This window comes from Pan paniscus, chromosome 21 (assembly GCF_029289425.2).
Source record: "Pan paniscus chromosome 21, NHGRI_mPanPan1-v2.0_pri, whole genome shotgun sequence".
Classification (NCBI taxonomy): Eukaryota; Metazoa; Chordata; class Mammalia; order Primates; family Hominidae; genus Pan; species Pan paniscus.
The window spans coordinates 69,902,727-69,922,444 of NC_073270.2; the positions used below are offsets into that span (position 1 = coordinate 69,902,727).

The 19,718-nt window shown below is 60.3% G+C and overlaps 1 protein-coding gene across 8 annotated transcripts; it reads left to right on the forward strand.

Moving 5' to 3' along the window:
- Positions 1–35: 35 nt before the first annotated feature.
- Positions 36–19,608, forward strand: OPRL1 (opioid related nociceptin receptor 1). 8 transcript variants are annotated; one of them, XM_055104538.2, is made up of 6 exons: positions 36–185; positions 1,542–1,636; positions 7,718–7,868; positions 8,440–8,707; positions 16,789–17,144; positions 17,263–19,608. In XM_055104538.2, the coding sequence occupies exons 2-6, from the start codon at positions 1,616–1,618 to the stop codon at positions 17,784–17,786; spliced, it is 1,320 nt and encodes a 439-aa protein (XP_054960513.1). In that variant the 5' UTR covers positions 36–185; positions 1,542–1,615; the 3' UTR covers positions 17,787–19,608. The 8 variants fall into 8 exon arrangements, with proteins under 8 accessions (XP_054960513.1, XP_008960563.2, XP_034808019.2 ...); XM_008962315.5 differs by lacking the exons at positions 36–185; positions 1,542–1,636 and adding an exon at positions 6,739–6,760; XM_063601174.1 differs by lacking the exons at positions 36–185; positions 1,542–1,636 and adding an exon at positions 6,827–7,247.
- Positions 19,609–19,718: the final 110 nt, after the last annotated feature.

Consider the following 19,718-nt stretch of genomic DNA (forward strand, 5'->3'; position numbering starts at 1 on the left):
CTTTGGGCTTGTTGACGCGGTTGCCCAGCAACCGGGAGTCCTGCCCCTCCCTCGACCAGGTGGGGCGGGTCGTGGCGGGGGGCAGGGTCCCCTCCGGAGGGCCCTGGGTTAGAGTCTGGGCGTGGACGCGCCCCTCATAGGGGTCATTGGGGCATAGAGGCATAGAGCCGGCTTCTCCAGCTTGGGTGAGCGTCCCTTCCAGGCGGCCGCAGACGCGCCATCCTAGGGGTTGTGGGCCCAGGTTCCTGGCTTGAGGGGTCTTTGGGGTTAGTTTTGTGGGTGGGGCCCTCGGCTATGAGAAGACCTTTGTGGTTAAGGCCCATTCCCTTCTGATGGCCAGGGGGCTCTGGCCCCAGCCACTGGTGTTCACAGAAAGGGATAATGGGGCAGAACTCAGGACCCCTCACCTCTTCTAGGGCAAGTTTGGGGTCTCAGGGGTCCTGGTGTCCCCAGGACTAGAGCTGGGTTTTGCTGAACACTGTGTCTTGGGATCTTGGGTCCTAGATACTAGATTTTGGAAATCTATTTGTGCATTCCTTTGTTTTGTAACTAATTCTCAATTAACTACTTAATCATTTTATAATTTCTTCAGGCACTCATAAGTGTGTTCTAGAATTTCCTAATTCACGTGCTTATTCCACAGTTTAAATTAGGCAAAAATTAGTGCAAAAAGTCCAATCTGTTATGTATCTATTACTTCCACGAGATGTCTGTACTCTCTCTATATTCACAGACCTGCCGCTGGGACACCTTGCTGGGAGTTTGGAACCTGTGAGTTTGGGAGTAGGGCTGTCCCAGCTGAGGAGCAGGGTCTTAGCTGAGCTTCTGGCCTTTTGGCAGGAGGCTGTTGGGTGTTCCCATTGTTTTTGGGAGACTGCCCTGGCCTCTCAGTAAGAGGGTAAATTTTGACATTCGGCCCTATGTCCCAGAGCTGGCACCCCATCCCACGGCTAGGCCCATCCTTCCAGCCCTCAAGCTTTTGCTGCTCCCCAGGAAGGCCCTTCCTGGTGCTGTTCCCTCCCCTCCTGCAGGTGCCTTTGGGGTCCTGCCTGGGCTGCAGCACCAGCTTGGCTTGAGGAAGGTCCCTGGTCTCCAGAAGCAGCAGTGACTGCTTAGGGATGCTCACCCAGCAGCCGCTTTCTCTGGGCAGCCTTTGTGCTCCCATAGGGGTGAGTCCTTTGAGACAGGGACCTGGGCCATCCTCTCAGCTTCCCTGGGTCCAGGCCAGGGGGACACATGGGTGGGGCGCTTTCTGGCTCTTGGCGTTTGTGGGGGAATCACGCAGGGAGTAGGGGAATATTCTTCTGTTCTGCAAGAAGGGGCTTGTAACCTCTTTTTATAGGACTGGAAAACCTTGACACCCCCTAGTCCATAATTCGCAGCAGGTACTCCCAGGGCCTACCTGGCTCACATTCCTCACCCCTACTGTTTCTCCACACATTTGCAGTTCTGCAAGAAGGGAGGTGTTCTCTGTGTGTTTGGGGTCCAGCAACTGTGAGGGACCCAGCAGGCCGACACCTCCCATCTGTTTCTGTCCCCAGGATTCACGTGTTTTTCAAGGGCTAACGGAAATGCTGAGATCTAAAAGCATGTTTATTGCTGCCAAGGCCTGACAATGAAACTTCAAGTTAAATTAGTAAGCTTTATTAATGACTACAAAATTTAACATGATATTGAGAAGCTACAACTCAATTTTTTTTGTCATTGTATATAAATTTTGTAAAGTTAAAATCACAAGGACAAAGTAATTTATTTTGATGAAACTCAGAATTGTTAAAAATTCTTTCACTTTTTTAATAGCACAAATGTACGGCCTGGTGACTGGCTTCCCCGGGGGATGGCTGCTCTGTGAGGGGCTGCCAGACCCTCTGCCTTGATTCCTGTTCTTGGCCAGCCCAGGGTGGTGAGCCTGTGGAAGGAGGAGGGTAGACTGTGCCTGCCCTGGGGGTGGGAGTGGGGAGGACAAAGGACAGTGTTCCAGCTGCCGTCTGGCGTTTGCTGATTCTGAGTCACTGGATGAGAGTGAGGTGTGTGTATTTGCCTGGTGAGTGGGTGTGAATCTCACCCCGGAGCCCAGGCCTGCCCAAATACCCAGGAGCTCCAAGAGCAGCCTGTGTCAGGCTTTAATCTGTGGACACAAGCTCTGTGCTGTCATTCGCGTGTCATCGTTCGTGTCTTGGGCTATCCCTAGTATCCTCGCACACAAGCTCTGTGCTGTCATTCGCATGTCATCGTTTGTGTCTTGGGCTATCCCTAGTATCCTTGCACACAAGCTCTGTGCTGTCATTCGCGTGTCATCGTTCATGTCTTGGGCTATCCCTAGTATCCTCGCACACAAGCTCTGTGCTGTCATTCGCGTGTCATCGTTCATGTCTTGGGGTATCCCTAGTATCCTCGCACACAAGCTCTGTGCTGTCATTCGCGTGTCATCGTTCATGTCTTGGGCTATCCCTAGTATCCTCGCACACAAGCTCTGTGCTGTCATTCGCGTGTCATCGTTCATGTCTTGGGCTATCCCTAGTATCCTCGCATATTGTTTCGCCTGCCCAGAACATGTGTGTTTGAGGTTGTCTTGCTCTCTCATATAACATGTGTCTCTTGCTATCTCTTGTGTAACATATATGTTCTATATAGGACCCTGATTCTACCTTCCCCCTTCTGGAGGGACCACCCCACCCTTGGCAGGTTGGGGGAGGGCAGGACTCTATTAGGGGTCTAGAGATACCTGGGCCATTTCATCTGCACCACCAGTTCTCCTCCGTGGGAGCGTTTCTGGGTCCAGGGCTGGGCCCCTGCCAACCCCAGGGAGCACTGTCAGTGTCACACCTGGCCAATCCCCTAGCCAGGTGACCAGGCCTGTCCTTCACTCTAAGACTGCGCCTGTGAGGGGCCAGGTGCCTGCCTCCTGCGGGGCTCTGCTGGGTCCATCGACCACACTCTCAGAGGATATCTGCTGAGACCAGAGCTCACAGGCCTAGCCTGGCAGCCGTATTACTGAATCATGGCCAAGTTAGGAAGGTTCCCAGGGCTGGGGGTCCTGGGGTAGGCTTCTTGGAGGAGGTAGGACTGGAGCTGGCTGGGGTGGGGCAGGATCCATGCAAGGGGCCAGGATCTGTGCATTGAGGCCAGGATCTCTGCATGGGGGCAGGAGTCTCTGCGGGGAGGACTTTTAGGGGGTAACAGGATCTGTGCAGCGTGCAGGATCTTTGCAGTGGGGCCAGGATCTGTGCAGTGGGTAGGATCTACATTGGGAGTCAGTGTCTGTTCAAGGGAGTCGGGGGACAGGACCCGTCCAGGGAGGGCAGGATCTGTACAGAGGGACCAAGATCTACGCACGGGGATAGCATCTATGTGGGGTGGGGGCACGGTCTGTGCCAGGTTTTGGGGGCACTAGATCTTTGCAGGTGTGGTCCGGATCTGTGCAAGGGGTAGGATCTGTGCAGGGAGGCCAGGATCTGTGCAGAGTGGCCAGGGTCTGTGCAGAGTGGCCAGGATCTGTGCAGAGTGGCCAGGATCTATGCAGAGTGGCCAGGGTCTGTGCAGAGTGACCAGGGTCTTTGCAGAGTGGCCAGGGTCTGTGCAGGGAGGCCAGGGTCTGTGCAGGGAGGCCAGGGTCTGTGCAGAGTGGCCAGGGTCTGTGCAGAGTGGCCAGGATCTGTGCAGAGTGGCCAGGATCTGTGCAGGGAGGCCAGGGTCTGTGCAGGGAGGCCAGGGTCTGTGCAGGGAGGCCAGGGTCTGTGCAGGGAGGCCAGGGTCTGTGCAGAGTGGCCAGGGTCTGTGCAGGGAGGCCAGGGTCTGTGCAGGGAGGCCAGGGTCTGTGCAGGGAGGCCAGGGTCTGTGCAGGGAGGCCAGGGTCTGTGCAGAGTGGCCAGGATCTGTGCAGAGTGGCCAGGGTCTATGCAGAGTGGCCAGGGTCTGTGCAGAGTGACCAGGGTCTTTGCAGAGTGGCCAGGGTCTGTGCAGGGAGGCCAGGATCTGTGCAGAGTGGCCAGGGTCTATGCAGAGTGGCCAGGGTCTGTGCAGAGTGGCCAGGGTCTGTGCAGAGTGGCCAGGGTCTGTGCAGGGAGGCCAGGATCTGTGCAGAGTGGCCAGGGTCTGTGCAGAGTGGCCAGGGTCTGTGCAGAGTGGCCAGGGTCTGTGCAGAGTGGCCAGGGTCTGTGCAGGGAGGCCAGGATCTGTGCAGAGTGGCCAGGGTCTGTGCAGAGTGGCCAGGGTCTGTGCAGAGTGGCCAGGGTCTGTGCAGAGTGGCCAGGGTCTGTGCAGGGAGGCCAGGATCTGTGCAGAGTGGCCAGGATCTCTGCAGAGTGGCCAGGGTCTGTGCAGAGTGACCAGGGTCTATGCAGAGTGGCCAGGATCTGTGCAGAGTGGCCAGGGTCTGTGCAGAGTGGCCAGGGTCTGTGCAGGGAGGCCAGGATCTGTGCAGAGTGGCCAGGGTCTATGCAGAGTGGCCAGGGTCTGTGCAGAGTGGCCAGGGTCTGTGCAGGGAGGCCAGGATCTGTGCAGAGTGGCCAGGGTCTATGCAGAGTGGCCAGGATCTGTGCAGAGTGGCCAGGATCTATGCAGAGTGGCCAGGGTCTGTGCAGAGTGACCAGGGTCTTTGCAGAGTGGCCAGGGTCTGTGCAGGGAGGCCAGGGTCTGTGCAGAGTGGCCAGGGTCTTTGCAGAGTGGCCAGGATCTGTGCAGAGTGGCCAGGGTCTGTGCAGGGAGGCCAGGATCTGTGCAGAGTGGCCAGGGTCTTTGCAGACTGGCCAGGGTCTGTGCAGAGTGGCCAGGATCTGTGCAGGGAGGCCAGGATCTGTGCAGAGTGGCCAGGGTCTGTGCAGAGTGGCCAGGATCTGTGCAGGAGGCCAGGGTCTGTGCAGAGTGGCCAGGATCTGTGCAGGAGGCCAGGGTCTGTGCAGAGTGGCCAGGATCTGTGCAGGAGGCCAGGGTCTGTGCAGGGAGGCCAGGATCTGTGCAGGAGGTCAGGGTCTGTGCAGAGTGGCCAGGGTCTGTGCAGGGAGGCCAGGATCTGTGCAGGAGGTCAGGGTCTGTGCAGAGTGGCCAGGGTCTGTGCAGGGAGGGCAGGGTCTGTGCAGAGTGGCCAGGGTCTTTGCAGAGTGGCCAGGGTCTGTGCAGAGTGGCCAGGGTCTGTGCAGGGAGGCCAGGATCTGTGCAGAGTGGCCAGGGTCTGTGCAGGGAGGCCAGGATCTGTGCAGAGTGGTCAGGGTCTGTGCAGAGTGGCCAGGGTCTGTGCAGAGTGGCCAGGGTCTGTGCAGAGTGGCCAGGGTCTGTGCAGAGAGGCCAGGGTCTTTGCAAGGGGGCAGGATCTTTGCAGGGGGGACAGGTTGTGTGCAGGCAGATGTGCAGGGTCAATGCAGGGGGCAAGGTCTGTACTATGGGCTAGGGGTCTATGTGGGTGGGGGGCAGGTTCTGTGCAGGGGGCCTAGGCTGTTCAGCGTGCCACGGTCTGTGCTGGGGGTTTGCAGCAGGCACAAGGGAGGGAGAAGCTGTCCTGGATTGTATGGTTATGAACATGTCAGGGCAGAATGACACAGAGCACACAAGAAGTTCAAGGGAACACATTATGAGATTGTGAACACCTGGACTGGGGAGGCCACGGCCTTCTGCTGGACCCTGAGCGGCTCCCACGGAGGGAGTTGAGGTCTCTATTGACTCCTGAAAGGCCAGGCAAGGCAGAGCTGGGAGCTGCCTTGGTGGGGGTGCAGGTGGCTGGTTGCTATTGCTGGGTGAGAAGGCTTGGGGTCAAAAGAGGTGGGGGTCAGGGAGCTAGGTCTGACCTCGTCCCCCCTCCTTTCTTCCTGTCCTCCTATCCCCAGCGTGTTTTCCTCCCCCTTCTCCCATCCTTCCTTACCCATCCTCTCTCTTGATCTCTCCATACTTCCTCGCCACTCCTTTCCCTTTCCTCCTCCTCCCCATCCCAACCCCTCATCCTCCCTGTCTCTGCCTGTAGGGAGGAAGCTGTGGGGTGACCACCAGGTGGAAGACAGACATGCGAAGGGAGAGGTGTCTGCAGTAGCAGGGATGAGGTGCCTGTGTCCCACACTCTGCCCTGGCCTCTGACACTGGTTCCTGGGCCGGGGACATCAGGTTGGGCTCCTTTGTCCTTCTTCCCTTACGAGGTCTCTGCTCTGCCCACCCTCAGTGCCTACAGTGCCCAGGCTGGGTCCCAGGCTGGGAGGCAGGCTCAGGAAGCTCGGGTAGGAGGGTCTAGGGTCTCCTGCTCAGACCTTGGTGAGCCCAGCTGGGGCGGAGGGCTGCAGGAGTCCGAGCCTGCCTGGATTCCTGCCCCCTCTCGGCTCCTGAGGTCAGGGGGCTCACCCTCGAGCTTTGCCTGGAGAGCGTGTTTGTGCATGTGTGTGTCCTCTGGGTGTCGGAGGGCCTTGGTCTGTGTCTGCCTGTTCCCAAAGGTGTCCATGCACACTCTAGGTCTACCCATGTGCCTGCGTGCACGTTGGCGTCATCTTGCATGTGTGTGGCCCGTGTGTTTGTGCATCCCTGTGAGTGCCTGCATTTCTGAGTGTGTACCCATCCATGTCTCTGTGTGTTCACCCATATGCCTGTCTGGGCATCTGTGTGTGTGTTTGCAGGAATGTGTGTCCCCATGTGTCCCTTGAGTGTCTCTGTTGACGTGCCCCGTGCCTTCACACGTGTCCCTGAGTCTTGGTTGCCGTGAAGATGCAGGGAGAAATCCTGGGGGACAGCGAGGGATGCTGGGTCCTGGGGCATCTGCCTGTTCCATCCTCTCCTGATTTGCCAGGTATCCTAGCAACGCTGCTGCCAGTTGCCTAGCAACCAGGTCCCCACTCTTGGAGAAGGTGCTCGGAGCAGGGTCTGAGCTGTGTGGGGAGAGGTCTGGTTTTCCTGCAAAGCTCATGCAGGAAGTACAACCCCATGACCGGGAGGGAGCTGGTGATTCAGCTCAGGGGTCACCCACACAGCCTTGACCTGTGACCTTTCATCTCAGTGGATCAGGCATGGGACCCCCGTGCTGAGAAGGAGGCAGCTCTGAAGGGGCCATTCAGCTGTGTGGGTGCCAGGGGCCTGTCTGCGGGAGTGATGCTCAGGCACTGATCTGGGGCCCAGCTGTGGCAGAGGTGCCCTGGGCGTGTCTCCAAGTGACGAACAGACCCGGGTTTCACCCTGTCTCTGCCACTGTGACAGGTGGCCTCACACCTCTGAGGCTTCGTGCTCTCAGCAGTGGCTGGGTATGGTGGGGGTGACTGAGCTCCAGGAGCACACAGCAGGTGCTGGGCCAGTGCCGTGTCCTGGACCCAAGCATCTTACCCGCTTGTTTACAACGAAGCTTTGATCTGTCGAGAGCTGGCCGGGTGGGGGCATTTCGGTGTGCCGGGAGCCCAGCTGGGGGGTCCGGGCCAGTCTGTCCAAGGCTGTGTCTCCGTGTGAGTCGTGGTCCCCGTGTCTGTGTGTCCTTGTGTGTGTCTCTCTGTCCTGTGTCTCCAATCCTGTGTCTGTGAACCCGTGGGCATCTCTGTCCGTGTGTCCTGGCCTGTGTGTGTGTGTCTGTCTGGGGTCTGTGGGTCTGAGCCTCCTTTTTCATCTCTGTTTGTGTGTCCTGGACTGTGTGTCTGTCCCCGTCCAGTGTGGGGCCGGCGCAGCCCTGGGTGCGGTGACCCACCTTCCCGCAGCCCCCCCTCCTCCAGCCTGCGTAGCCCCTCCCCTTCTGGAGCTGCAGCCTCCTCCCCCTCCCCCCCAGCTTCGGGCTGCCGGCTCACTCGGCTGCTGCGTCTGGTCTGGCGTCTGCCGAGAAGATCCTCTTCTACCCTGCTCTGCACCTGTGCTCGACTGCCGGCCGGCTGAGGGCGGGGGTCTCCACGGTGGTCCCAGCTCCCACGGAGGTTGCAGAGGTAAGGGCCTGAGCCGCTGGAGGTCGGGTGGGGGTCCTGCTGACAGACTGCAGCAAAGCAGGGCGGGTGGAAGGGGCAGGAGGAAGCTGGGTCCCAGGCGTTTCTGGGTGTGTCTCAGTCTCTTTTGTGCCTGCGTGTGCGTGAGGGCAGGTTTGGGCATTTCTGTGTGTCTGTGTGTGTGACTTGTGTCCCTGCATCCCTGTGCCTGTGAACACACGAGTGGCTGTGTGTTCATCAGTCCCTGTGGGTGGACACGTGTCCTGGGGTGTAGCTGCCTCCAGGCACCCTGCGTGTGAGTCTCTAAACCAAATGGGACCGTGTCCTTGCGGGTGCATGTGTGTCTTTGTGTTCTGTGAGTCCCTGTCTGTGCACACGTGTCCTCCTGTCTCCATGTGTCCCTGCATGTGCATGTGTGCCTGTGTGTTCTGGTGTGTGTGCCCGTGTGCCTCAGTGTCTGTGGCTGCCCAGTGTGGGGGTCCATGTGCCTGCTGGGCTGCACGTGCTGGGTTGTGAGGCCTCTGCTGGGCGTGTGTCTGGCACTGCAGCCACTTGTCTCTGCGCTCTGTCCCAGGTACTGTACAGAGAGTGGATTTGCAGGGCAGTGGCATGGAGCCCCTCTTCCCCGCCCCATTCTGGGAGGTTATCTACGGCAGCCACCTTCAGGGCAACCTGTCCCTCCTGAGCCCCAACCACAGTCTGCTGCCCCCGCATCTGCTGCTCAATGCCAGCCACGGCGCCTTCCTGCCCCTCGGGCTCAAGGTCACCATCGTGGGGCTCTACCTGGCCGTGTGTGTCGGAGGGCTCCTGGGGAACTGCCTTGTCATGTACGTCATCCTCAGGTAGGCTGGGCCCCAAGGTTCCTGTCTGGTGAGTCCCACATGGCTGCAGAGGGGGAAACTGAGACGGGGTCTGTTCTGGATGGGCCTGAGCAGGTGTTGATTTCCTGCTTCCCCCATTCAATGTTTTTGACCCTGTCCAGGAGGCAGGGTCAATCCTAAGGCCCTGGGTGCTCCCCTCCCCAGGGAGGGGAGGGGAGGGGAAGGGGCTGGCCCTGGCCCACCCCGCTCTGTCCCAGGCAGAGACGTCACCACCCTGACCTCTGGTTTGAGCTGTGGACCAGGCTCTGTGTCAAGCTGTCTGCTTGAATGACCTCATGAGATCCCACAGCGGCCCTGGGAGAGTCTTTTTTCAGCCCATTCCCTAGATGGGCGAAGGGAGGCGCAGGGGCTGGAGCTGGGACCGTTCTGAAACCCCTCTCAGGCTCCAGGGCTCCTGCTCATGGCAGGTGTCTGTGGCTGAGCCCATGATCTGCTGGTGCTCAGAGATGGGAAAACTTGTGGGGGCCATTGAGAGAGCAGCTGATAGTTGAGATTGAGGGGGCAGTGTGGGGGTCAGTGTGGGGGTCAGTGTGTGGGGCAGTGTGGGGGCAGTGTGTGGGTTAGTGTGGGGGCAGTGTGTGGGGGGCAGTGTGTGGGGGCAGTGTGTGGGAGCAGTGTGGGGGGCAGTGTGTGGGGGTCAGTGTGGGGGGCAGTGTGGGGCAGTGTGGGGGTCAGTGTGGGGGGCAGTGTGGGGGCAGTGTGTGGGCAGTGTGGGGGTCAGTGTGTGGGGGTCAGTGTGTGGGCAGTGTGTGGGGGCAGTGTGGCGGCAGTGTGGGGGCAGTGTGGGGGTCAGTGTGTGGGGCACTGTGGGGGTCAGTGTGTGGGGCAGTGTGGGGGCAGTGTGGGGGCAGTGTGGGGGTCAGTGTGTGGGGCAGTGTGGGGGTCAGTGTGTGGGGCAGTGTGGGGGCAGTGTGTGGGCAGTGTGGAGGTCAGTGTGTGGGGCAGTGTGGGGGCAGTGTGGGGGGCAGTGTGGGGGGCAGTGTGGGGGCAGTGTGTGGGCAGTGTGGGGGTCAGTGTGTGGGGCAGTGTGGGGGCAGTGTGGGGGTCAGTGTGGGGGGCAGTGTGGGGGCAGTGTGTGGGGGGCAGTGTGGGGGCAGTGTGGGGGTCAGTGTGGGGGGCAGTGTGTGGGCAGTGTGGGGGTCAGTGTGGGGGGGCAGTGTGGGGGGCAGTGTGGGGGCAGTGTGTGGGGGTCAGTGTGGGGGCAGTGTGTGGGGGCAGTGTGTGGGGTCAGTGTGTGGGGGCAGTGAGGGGGCAGTGCGTGGGGGCAGTGTGGGGGGCAGTGTGTGGGCAGTGTGGGGGTCAGTGTGGGGGTCAGTGTGGGGGGCAGTGTGTGGGCAGTGTGGGGGTCAGTGTGTGGGGGCAGTGAGGGGGCAGTGTGTGCGGGGCAGTGTGTGGGGGTCAGTGTGGGGTCAGTGTGTGGGGCAGTGTGGGGGCAGTGTGTGGGGGCAGTGTGGGGGCAGTGTGTGGGGGCAGTGTGGGGGCAGTGTGTGGGGGCAGTGTGGGGGCAGTGTGGGGGCAGTGTGTGGGGGTCAGTGTGGGGTCAGTGTGTGGGGCAGTGTGGGGGCAGTGTGTGGGGGCAGTGTGGGGGTCAGTGTGTGGGCAGTGTGGGGGCAGTGTGTGGGGGTCAGTGTGGGGTCAGTGTGTGGGGCAGTGTGGGGGCAGTGTGTGGGGGCAGTGTGGGGGCAGTGTGTGGGGGCAGTGTGGGGGCAGTGTGTGGGGGCAGTGTGGGGGTCAGTGTGTGGGCAGTGTGGGGGCAGTGTGTGGGGGTCAGTGTGGGGTCAGTGTGTGGGGCAGTGTGGGGGCAGTGTGTGGGGGCAGTGTGGGGGCAGTGTGTGGGGGCAGTGTGGGGGCAGTGTGTGGGGGCAGTGTGGGGGTCAGTGTGTGGGCAGTGTGGGGTCAGTGTGTGGGGGTCAGTGTGGGGTCAGTGTGTGGGGCAGTGTGGGGGCAGTGTGTGGGGGCAGTGTGGGGGCCGTGTGTGGGGGCAGTGTGTGGGGGCAGTGTGGGGGGCAGTGTGTGGGGGCAGTGTGGGGGGCAGTGTGTGTGGGGCAGTGTGTGGGGTCAGTGTGGGGGGCAGTGTGGGGGCAGTGTGTGGGGGTCAGTGTGGGGGTCAGTGTGGGGGGCAGTGTGTGGGGGCAGTGTGGGGGCAGTGTGTGGGGGCAGTGTGGGGGCAGTGTGTGGGGGCAGTGTGGGGGTCAGTGTGTGGGCAGTGTGGGGTCAGTGTGTGGGGGTCAGTGTGGGGTCAGTGTGTGGGGCAGTGTGGGGGCAGTGTGTGGGGGCAGTGTGGGGGCCGTGTGTGGGGGCAGTGTGTGGGGGCAGTGTGGGGGGCAGTGTGTGGGGTCAGTGTGGGGGGCAGTGTGGGGGCAGTGTGTGGGGGTCAGTGTGGGGGTCAGTGTGGGGGGCAGTGTGTGGGGGCAGTGTGGGGGCAGTGTGTGTGGGGCAGTGTGTGGGGGGCAGTGTGGGGGGCAGTGTGGGGGCAGTGTGTGGGGGTCAGTGTGGGGTCAGTGTGGGGGGCAGTGTGGGGGCAGTGTGTGGGGCAGTGTGTGGGGCAGTGTGGGGGGTCAGTGTGTGGGTCAGTGTGGGGGCAGTGTGGGGGGCAGTGTGGGGGGCAGTGTGGGGGCAGTGTGTGGGGCAGTGTGTGGGCAGTGTGGGGGGCAGTGTGGGGGGCAGTGTGGGGGGCAGTGTGTGGGGGTCAGTGTGTGGGTCAGTGTGGGGGGCAGTGTGGGGATCAGTGTGGGGGGCAGTGAGGGGGCAGTGTGGGGGTCAGTGTGGGGGGCAGTGTGTGGGCAGTGTGGGGGGCAGTGTGTGGCGGCAGTGTGGGGGCAGTGTGGGGGGCAGTGTGTGCGGGCAGTGTGGGGGCAGTGTGGGGGCAGTGTGTGGGCAGTGTGGGGGGCAGTGTGTGGGGGCAGTGTGGGGGTCAGTGTGTGGGCAGTGTGGGGGCAGTGTGTGGGGGTCAGTGTGGGGTCAGTGTGTGGGGCAGTGTGGGGGCAGTGTGTGGGGGCAGTGTGTGGGGCAGTGTGGGGGCAGTGTGTGGGGGCAGTGTGGGGGCAGTGTGGGGGCAGTGTGGGGGGCAGTGTGGGGTCAGTGTGTGGGGCAGTGTGGGGGCAGTGTGTGGGGGCAGTGTGGGGGCAGTGTGGGGGCAGTGTGTGGGCAGTGTGGGGGGCAGTGTGTGGGGGCAGTGTGGGGGCAGTGTGTGGGCAGTGTGTGGGGGTCAGTGTGGGGGCAGTGTGGGGGGCAGTGTGTGTGGGCAGTGTGTGGGCAGTGTGGGGGCAGTGTGTGGGCAGTGTGGGGGGCAGTGTGTGGGGGCAGTGTGGGGGCAGTGTGTGGGCAGTGTGGGGGCAGTGTGTGGGCAGTGTGGGGGGCAGTGTGTGGGGGCAGTGTGTGGGCAGTGTGTGGGCAGTGTGGGGGCAGTGTGGGGGCAGTGTGTGGACAGTGTGTGGGGGCAGTGTGAGGGCAGTGTGGGGGGCAGTGTGTGTGGGCAGTGTGTGGGCAGCGTGGGGGTCAGTGTGGGGTCAGTGTGTGGGGCAGTGTGGGGGCAGTGTGTGGGGGCAGTGTGGGGGCCGTGTGTGGGGGCAGTGTGTGGGGGCAGTGTGGGGGGCAGTGTGTGGGGGCAGTGTGGGGGGCAGTGTGTGTGGGGCAGTGTGTGGGGTCAGTGTGGGGGGCAGTATGGGGGCAGTGTGTGGGGGGCAGTGTGGGGGTCAGTGTGGGGGCAGTGTGTGGGCAGTGTGGGGGTCAGTGTGTGGGGGCAGTGTGGGGGCAGTGTGTGGGGGCAGTGTGGGGGCAGTGTGGGGGGCAGTGTGTGTGGGCAGTGTGTGGGCAGTGTGTGGGCAGCGTGGGGGTCAGTGTGGTGTCAGTGTGTGGGGCAGTGTGTGGGCAGTGTGGGGGGCAGTGTGTGGGCAGTGTGGGGGGCAGTGTGCGGGTCAGTGTGGGAGTCAGTGTGTGGGCAGTGTGGGGGTCAGTGTGAGGGTCAGTGTGGGGAGCGGTGTGGGGGGCGGTGTGGGGGTCAGTGTGGGGAGCAGTGTGGGGGCAGTGTGGGGGTCAGTGTGGGGAGCAGTGTGGGGGGCAGTGCGGGGGGCAGTGCGGTGGGCAGTGTGGGGGGCAGTGGGGGGCAGTGTGGGGGTCAGTGTGGGGGTCAGTGTGGGGAGCAGTGTGGGGGCAGTGTGGGGGCAGTGTGGGGGTCGGTGTGTGGAGCAGTGTGGGGGTCAGTGTGGGGGGCAGTGTGGGAAAGCAGTGTGGGGGATAATGGGGAGCAACCAGGGGGATAGTGTGGGGATACTGTGGGGGACAGTGGGGAGCAGCCAGGGACATAATGGGGGACAGCGTGGGGGGATAGTGTTAGGGACAGTGAGGGCAGCCAGAGGAATAGCAGGGGGATAGTGTGGGGGACAGTGGGGAGCAGCCAGGGGGATAGCGTGGGGGCATAGCATGGGGGGACAGTGGGGGTGGCCAGAGGAATAGCGGGGGGATAGTGTGGGGGAGATGGTGTGGGGGGGATAGTGTCGGGGAGATCGTCTGGGGGGATAGCGTGGGGGAGATGGTGTGGGGGGGATATCGTGGGGGAGATCATCTGGGGGGATAGTGTTGGGGAGATGGTGTGGGGGGATAGCGTGGGGGAGATGGTGTGGGGGGAATAGCGTGGGGGAGATCATCTGGGGGGATAGTGTTGGGGAGATGGTGTGGGGGGATAGCGTGGGGGAGATGGTGTGGGGGGATAGTGTGGGGGAGATGGTGTTGGGGGGATAGCGTGGGGGAGATGGTGTGGGGGGATAGTGTGGGGGAGATGGTGTGGGGGGGATAGCGTGGGGAGATGGTATGGGGGGATAGTGTGGGGGATAGTTGGGGGAGCTGGGGGGATAGCGGGGGGATAGCGTCAGGGGGATAGTGTGGGGGATAGTGGGGGGATAGTGTGGGGGAGATGGTGTGGGGGATAGCGTGGGGGAGATCGTCTAGGGGGATAGCGTGGGGGAGATGGTGTGGGGCGGATAGTGTGGGGGAGATCGTCTGGGGGGATAGCATGGGGGAGATCGTCTGGGGGGATAGCGTGGGGGAGATCGTCCGGGGGGATAGCGTGGGGGAGATGGTGTGGGGGGGGATAGTGTGGGGGAGATGGTGTGGGGTGGATAGTGTGGGGGATAGTTGGGGGGAGCTGGGGGGATAGTGGGGAGATAGCATCGGGGGGATAGTGTGGGGAGGATAGTGTGGGGGATAGTGGGGGGATAGTGTGGGGGAGATGGTGTGGGGGGAGATGGTGTGGGGGGAGATGGTGTGGGGTGGATAGTCGGGGGGGAGCCGGGGGATAGCACTGGGGACAGCATGGGCACAGCATGGGGGGCAGCGTGGGGGTGGGCAAGGAACCCTTCACGTGGATTGTGGATCGGGCAGGTAGAAGATGGAGATGACTTAAGCAGAAAGGGAGGGTGGGGGCAGCGTGGGGGTGGGCAAGGAACCCTTCACGTGGATTGTGGATCGGGCAGGTAGAAGATGGAGATGACTTAAGCAGAAAGGGAGGGTTTTCTGGGCAGAGGAAATGATGGACCCCAAATCTATCCAGAGGAGAGAGAACTGAAGGGGCTGGAGACAGCAGGTGGGATCTTGAAGGCCCGGCTGGGGGAACTCTGTTCTTCAGGCAGTCGGGGGTTATGGGTGGTGCTTTAGCAGGAAAATGACTGACAGCTGGAATGAGGTTTCTTATTGGTCCAGGATGTTTGCCTGGACCCGGAAAAAGGTGATTCTGAAGAAAGTGCCCAGGAATCTAAAGCAAGTGTTCCCTCCTTACAACCTCAAAGGGCCCCAACCGGAGGTGTTATGTAGGTAGAGGCGGGACAGGGTAGTGGGGGTGTTCAAGCTGCCACCATCCTAGCCCTGTCCTCTTAGTGTCCCTGAGAAAAGCTGTTCCCCTCTGGGCCTTGTTTTTCCCATCTGGAAAGTGAGCAAGGTGGACCATGCAGCCACGTGTATATGTATGTGTGTGTACATGTGTGTGCAGGTGATGCGTGGTCAGACGAGACACTGGGAAGAACAGCTGTCCCTCCCCACTGCTGACTCCTAAGGGAGGCTCCTGGGGAGGTTGCCTCGTGATGTGCATGTCCCATCGTGGCTGGCGGGCGTGTCACGGCTGAGGAGTGCGGCAGCCCGGGGAAGTCCCTGGGCTTGAGCACCTTTCCTGATATGATCGCTTCTCTACTGTGTTTCTCCTCTGCATTGAGGCATTTAATCTCTCAGAGGCACTTCCTGGATTAGAGCAGACAGGGAAGGTCCTCTGCTGGCCAGAGTCCCCAGAGAGAGCGATGCTCAGGAGCTGCCGTGGCCACACTGGCCCGAGAGGCCGCATGCAGCATGTTTCCAGCCAGTGGGCTGGGGCGACCATCTTGGGAGTCAGGACATTCCGTTCTGAGCCCTGCTCTGCTTTTTACCAGCTCTAAGGCCTTAAAAAAACAACATAGATCCTCTGGGCCTCAGTTTCTTCCTCTATAGAGTGGGGATCAAAGTAGTATTTTTGCAAATCTTCAATGACATAAATTCCCCCTGAAGAGCTTGGCACAGGTATTTGCCATAATCATTGTCATTGTTGTTGTCTCTTCGTAATTGCGGCCTCTTTGTGCTTATTCATAATCCCTCTCTAACAGGCAGAACGGAGCCCCATATTTCCTCACCGCAGCTACACTGACACAGAATAGTGTCATCCTGGGTGCTGCTGCCACTGCCAATATCGCCGCCACCATCATCATCACAATCATCACCATCACCACCATCATCACCATCATCACCACTATCATCATCACCACTATCACCACCACCAGCACCATCATTATCACATTCACCATCCTCACCACCACCATCACCACCATCATCACCATCATCATCATGACCATCACCACCATCATCACCATCACCACTATCACCCACCACCATCATGACCATCACCATCATCACAGTCATCACCGTCACCATCATCACCATCCTCACTATCACCACCACCATCATCACCATCACCATCATCACAGTCATCACTGTCACCATCATCACAGTCATCACCGTCACCATCATCACCATCCTCACTATCACCACCACCATCATCATCACCATCACTATCATCACAGTCATCACCATCACCATCATCACCATCCTCACTATCACCACCACCACCACCATCATCATCACATTCATCATCACTATTACCACCATCATCATCACCACCATCACCATCACTATCACCACCATCATTACATTTGTCACCATCACCACCATTATCACCATCACCGCTATCACCACCACCACCGTCATCATCACCATCATCATCACCACCACCACTACCATCATGCTCACAGTCATCACCATCACCACCATGATCACTGCCATCATCACCACCACCATCACCACCATAATCCCCCCCAACTATTACAACCATTAACTTATTTAACAAAAATTTATTAATCAACAACAATTTTCCCAGCCCTTTCCAGCACCATTTCGGGTGCTTGGATACAATCATACCTTATTAGCATCCCTCCTGTCCCCCCGTCACCATTTTCGGTCTCCATTGCTAGGCAGCAGTGTGGACTTGGAAGCCTTTTGATATGTTCTTATAGATTCTGGAGCCCTCAGAAACCTCTGGCAACTGTAGGGTCAGCATTTGAGTCTGTGAGGGGTCATGGAGGGGACTCAAAAGCAAGGGGAGCAGGCTCTTTCCCTTAGGGCTCTAAACCTTTGCTCCTGTGCAGAATCCGGGGTGTGTTCTGGTAGCCTACATGCCCTGACTCCTCTAAAGTAGACCTGTGTTTAAGGCTTGGAATCCTTCTGTGTGTGTCAGAGTCACTTGAGGAGCTGGTTAAGACGTTTGACCCCAGGCCCCACCCCCTGAGACTGACTTGTGAGTCTCAGGTTGGGTCCAGGAGCTGTCACTTACCAAGCCCCCATGGGAACTCTGATGTTAAGGGACTCAGGGCCAGTGTAGCTTGTGGTGGCCAAGAGGAGCCCCTTGCCCTTTGCTGCCTGGTCCAGCCAGCATGGCCAAGTGAAGCCTTTCTTCTCCCTCTACTCCGCAGGCACACCAAAATGAAGACAGCCACCAATATTTACATCTTTAACCTGGCCCTGGCCGACACTCTGGTCCTGCTGACGCTGCCCTTCCAGGGCACGGACATCCTCCTGGGCTTCTGGCCGTTTGGGAATGCACTGTGCAAGACAGTCATTGCCATTGACTACTACAACATGTTCACCAGCACCTTCACCCTGACTGCCATGAGTGTGGATCGCTATGTAGCCATCTGCCACCCCATCCGTGCCCTCGACGTCCGCACATCCAGCAAAGCCCAGGCTGTCAATGTGGCCATCTGGGCCCTGGCCTCTGTTGTCGGTGTTCCCGTTGCCATCATGGGCTCGGCACAGGTCGAGGATGAAGGTCAGTGGGGTGTCCCCTCCTCCCCTCACCAGGCTCCCTGGCTCCCGGGTGGCTCCTCTGGGCCCACGTGCCCTGCACGTCTCCTGGGCCCACTCTGACCCCGTTTCTCTCCCTGCAGAGATCGAGTGCCTGGTGGAGATCCCCAGCCCTCAGGACTACTGGGGCCCTGTGTTTGCCGTCTGCATCTTCCTCTTCTCCTTCATCCTACCCGTGCTCGTCATCTCTGTCTGCTACAGCCTCATGATCCGGCGGCTCCATGGAGTCCGCCTGCTCTCGGGCTCCCGAGAGAAGGACCGGAACCTGCGGCGCATCACTCGGCTGGTGCTGGTGGTGGTGGCTGTGTTCGTGGGCTGCTGGACGCCTGTCCAGGTCTTCGTGCTGGTCCAAGGGCTGGGGGTTCAGCCGGGCAGCGAGACTGCGGTGGCCATTCTGCGCTTCTGCACGGCCCTGGGCTACGTCAACAGCTGCCTCAACCCCATCCTCTACGCCTTCCTGGATGAGAACTTCAAGGCCTGCTTCCGCAAGTTCTGCTGTGCATCTGCCCTGCGCCGGGACGTGCAGGTGTCTGACCGCGTGCGCAGCATTGCCAAGGACGTGGCCCTGGCCTGCAAGACCTCCGAGACGGTACCGCGGCCCGCATGACTAGGCGTGGACCTGCCCATGGTGCCTGTCAGCCCGCAGAGCCCATCTACGCCCAACACAGAGCTCACACAGGTCACTGCTCTCTAGGCGGACACACCCTGGGCCCTGAGCATCCAGAGCCTGGGATGGGCTTTTCCCTGTGGGCCAGGGACGCTCGGTCCCAGAGGAGGACCTAGTGACATCATGGGACAGGTCAAAGCATTAGGGCCACCTCCATGGCCCCAGACAGACTAAAGCTGCCCTCCTGGTGCAGGGCTGAGGGGACACAAGGACTTACCTGGAAGCAGCTGACATGCTGGTGGACGGCCGTGACTGGAGCCCGTGCCCCTCCCTCCCCGCGCTTCATGTGACTCTTGGCCTCTCTGCTGCTGCGTTGGCAGAACCCTGGGTGGGCAGGCACCCGGAGGAGGAGCAGCAGCTGTGTCATCCTGTGCCCCCCATGTGCTGTGTGCTGTTTGCATGGCAGGGCTCCAACTGCCTTCAGCCCTGTGACGTCTCCTCAGGGCAGCTGGACAGGCTTGGCGCTGCCCGGGAAGTGCAGCAGGCAGCTTTTCTTTGGGGTGGGACTTGCCCTGAGCTTGGAGCTGCCACCTGGAGGACTTGCCTGTTCCGACTCCACCTGTGCAGCCGGGGCCACCCCAGGAGAGTGTCCAGGTGGGCTGGCAGTCCCTGGCTGCAGACCCCGAGCTGGCCCTGGGCCAGCCGCACCTCTGAAGGTTTTCTGTGTGCTGCACTGTGCAGGCCTCATCCCTGACTGCAGCTTGACTCTGGGCCCAACCCCCATTTCCCTTCAGGAGACCAACGAGAGGCCCTGGCCCATTCCCTCCAGCGGTGCAATGAACTATCATGCTGTGGACCGTCAACCGAGCCCTGCTTCCCAGTGTGGGGCAGGTGTCTCAGGACGAAGGTGCCGCGTGACCACATGGGCAGCTCTGTTGTTCACAAAGTGGAGGCCTCGTTTTCCTGGTCTTGACTGCTCTGTTTGGGTGGGAGAAGATTCTCTGGGGGTCCCCACATCCTCCCAAGGCTCCCCTCACAACCTCTCCTTTGCTTGAAGCCAGAGGTCAGCGGCCGTGCTGTGTTGCGGGGGAAGCTGTGTGGAAGGAGAAGCCGGTGGCCACAGCAGAGTCCTGCTCTGGGGACGCCTGCTTCATTTACAAGCCTCAAGATGGCTCTGTGTAGGGCCTGAGCTTGCTGCCCAACGGGAGGATGGCTTCACAGCAGAGCCAGCGTGAGGGGTGGGGCCTGGCAGGGCTTGCTTGAGCCAAACTGCAAAGGCTGTGGTGGCTGTGAGGACACTGCGGGGGTGGGGGGCGTCTGTACCTCAGGGGATGCCCCGCTGTGGTCACCCAGAGAATCACCCTTCCTGGTCTACAGATGGAAGCTGCAGGTTAGTGACTTTGCAAATGCACTTCCTACAGATGAACTATTAAAAGACCTGCAACATTGAAAAAACTCATTTTTTCCACCAAAACCTTGGCCAGGTAACCTACCTTAGGCACCTGCAAAGAACAGGAAGTGATGGCTGTCTCGCAACAGAGCCTGGGCTGCTCCTCCTGCTCTGGGGAGTCTAGGCCGTGGGGACTGTTCTGGGGAGGCCCATGCTGTCTCCATGACGTCTGTGGCAGGAGTCCCTGAGGACGGGAGCTGCCTAGCTACAGTTTTCTTGCCAAGGCGAGGTGTTTTGTGAATCTGTGCTGATGTAATGTGCACCTTCACGTATTTATGCATGTGGCAAGCGTTACTTCCTGTGCACGTAGCCAGCCCTGGGTCTGTCTCTGGGGTAATGAAAAAGGACCCTAATAAACACCTGCTCACCGGCTGGGTATTCTTCGTAACCAGTGTTTCTGGCTCCTGCCACCTGGGGATTTGCTTCTGGGGTGACTTTTCTGGGATTGGCACGTGGGTGGGAGGAGGCTATGGGTTTAGGCT

Coding starts and splice junctions, on each gene's coding strand:
- OPRL1 (XM_055104538.2), top strand. CDS start 1,616: ATGAAACTTCAAGTTAAATTA. Junction 1,637..7,717: donor TGAAACTTCAAGTTAAATTA/GTAAGCTTTATT, acceptor CCTCCCCCCCAG/CTTCGGGCTGCCGGCTCACT. Junction 8,708..16,788: donor GTCATGTACGTCATCCTCAG/GTAGGCTGGGCC, acceptor TCTACTCCGCAG/GCACACCAAAATGAAGACAG.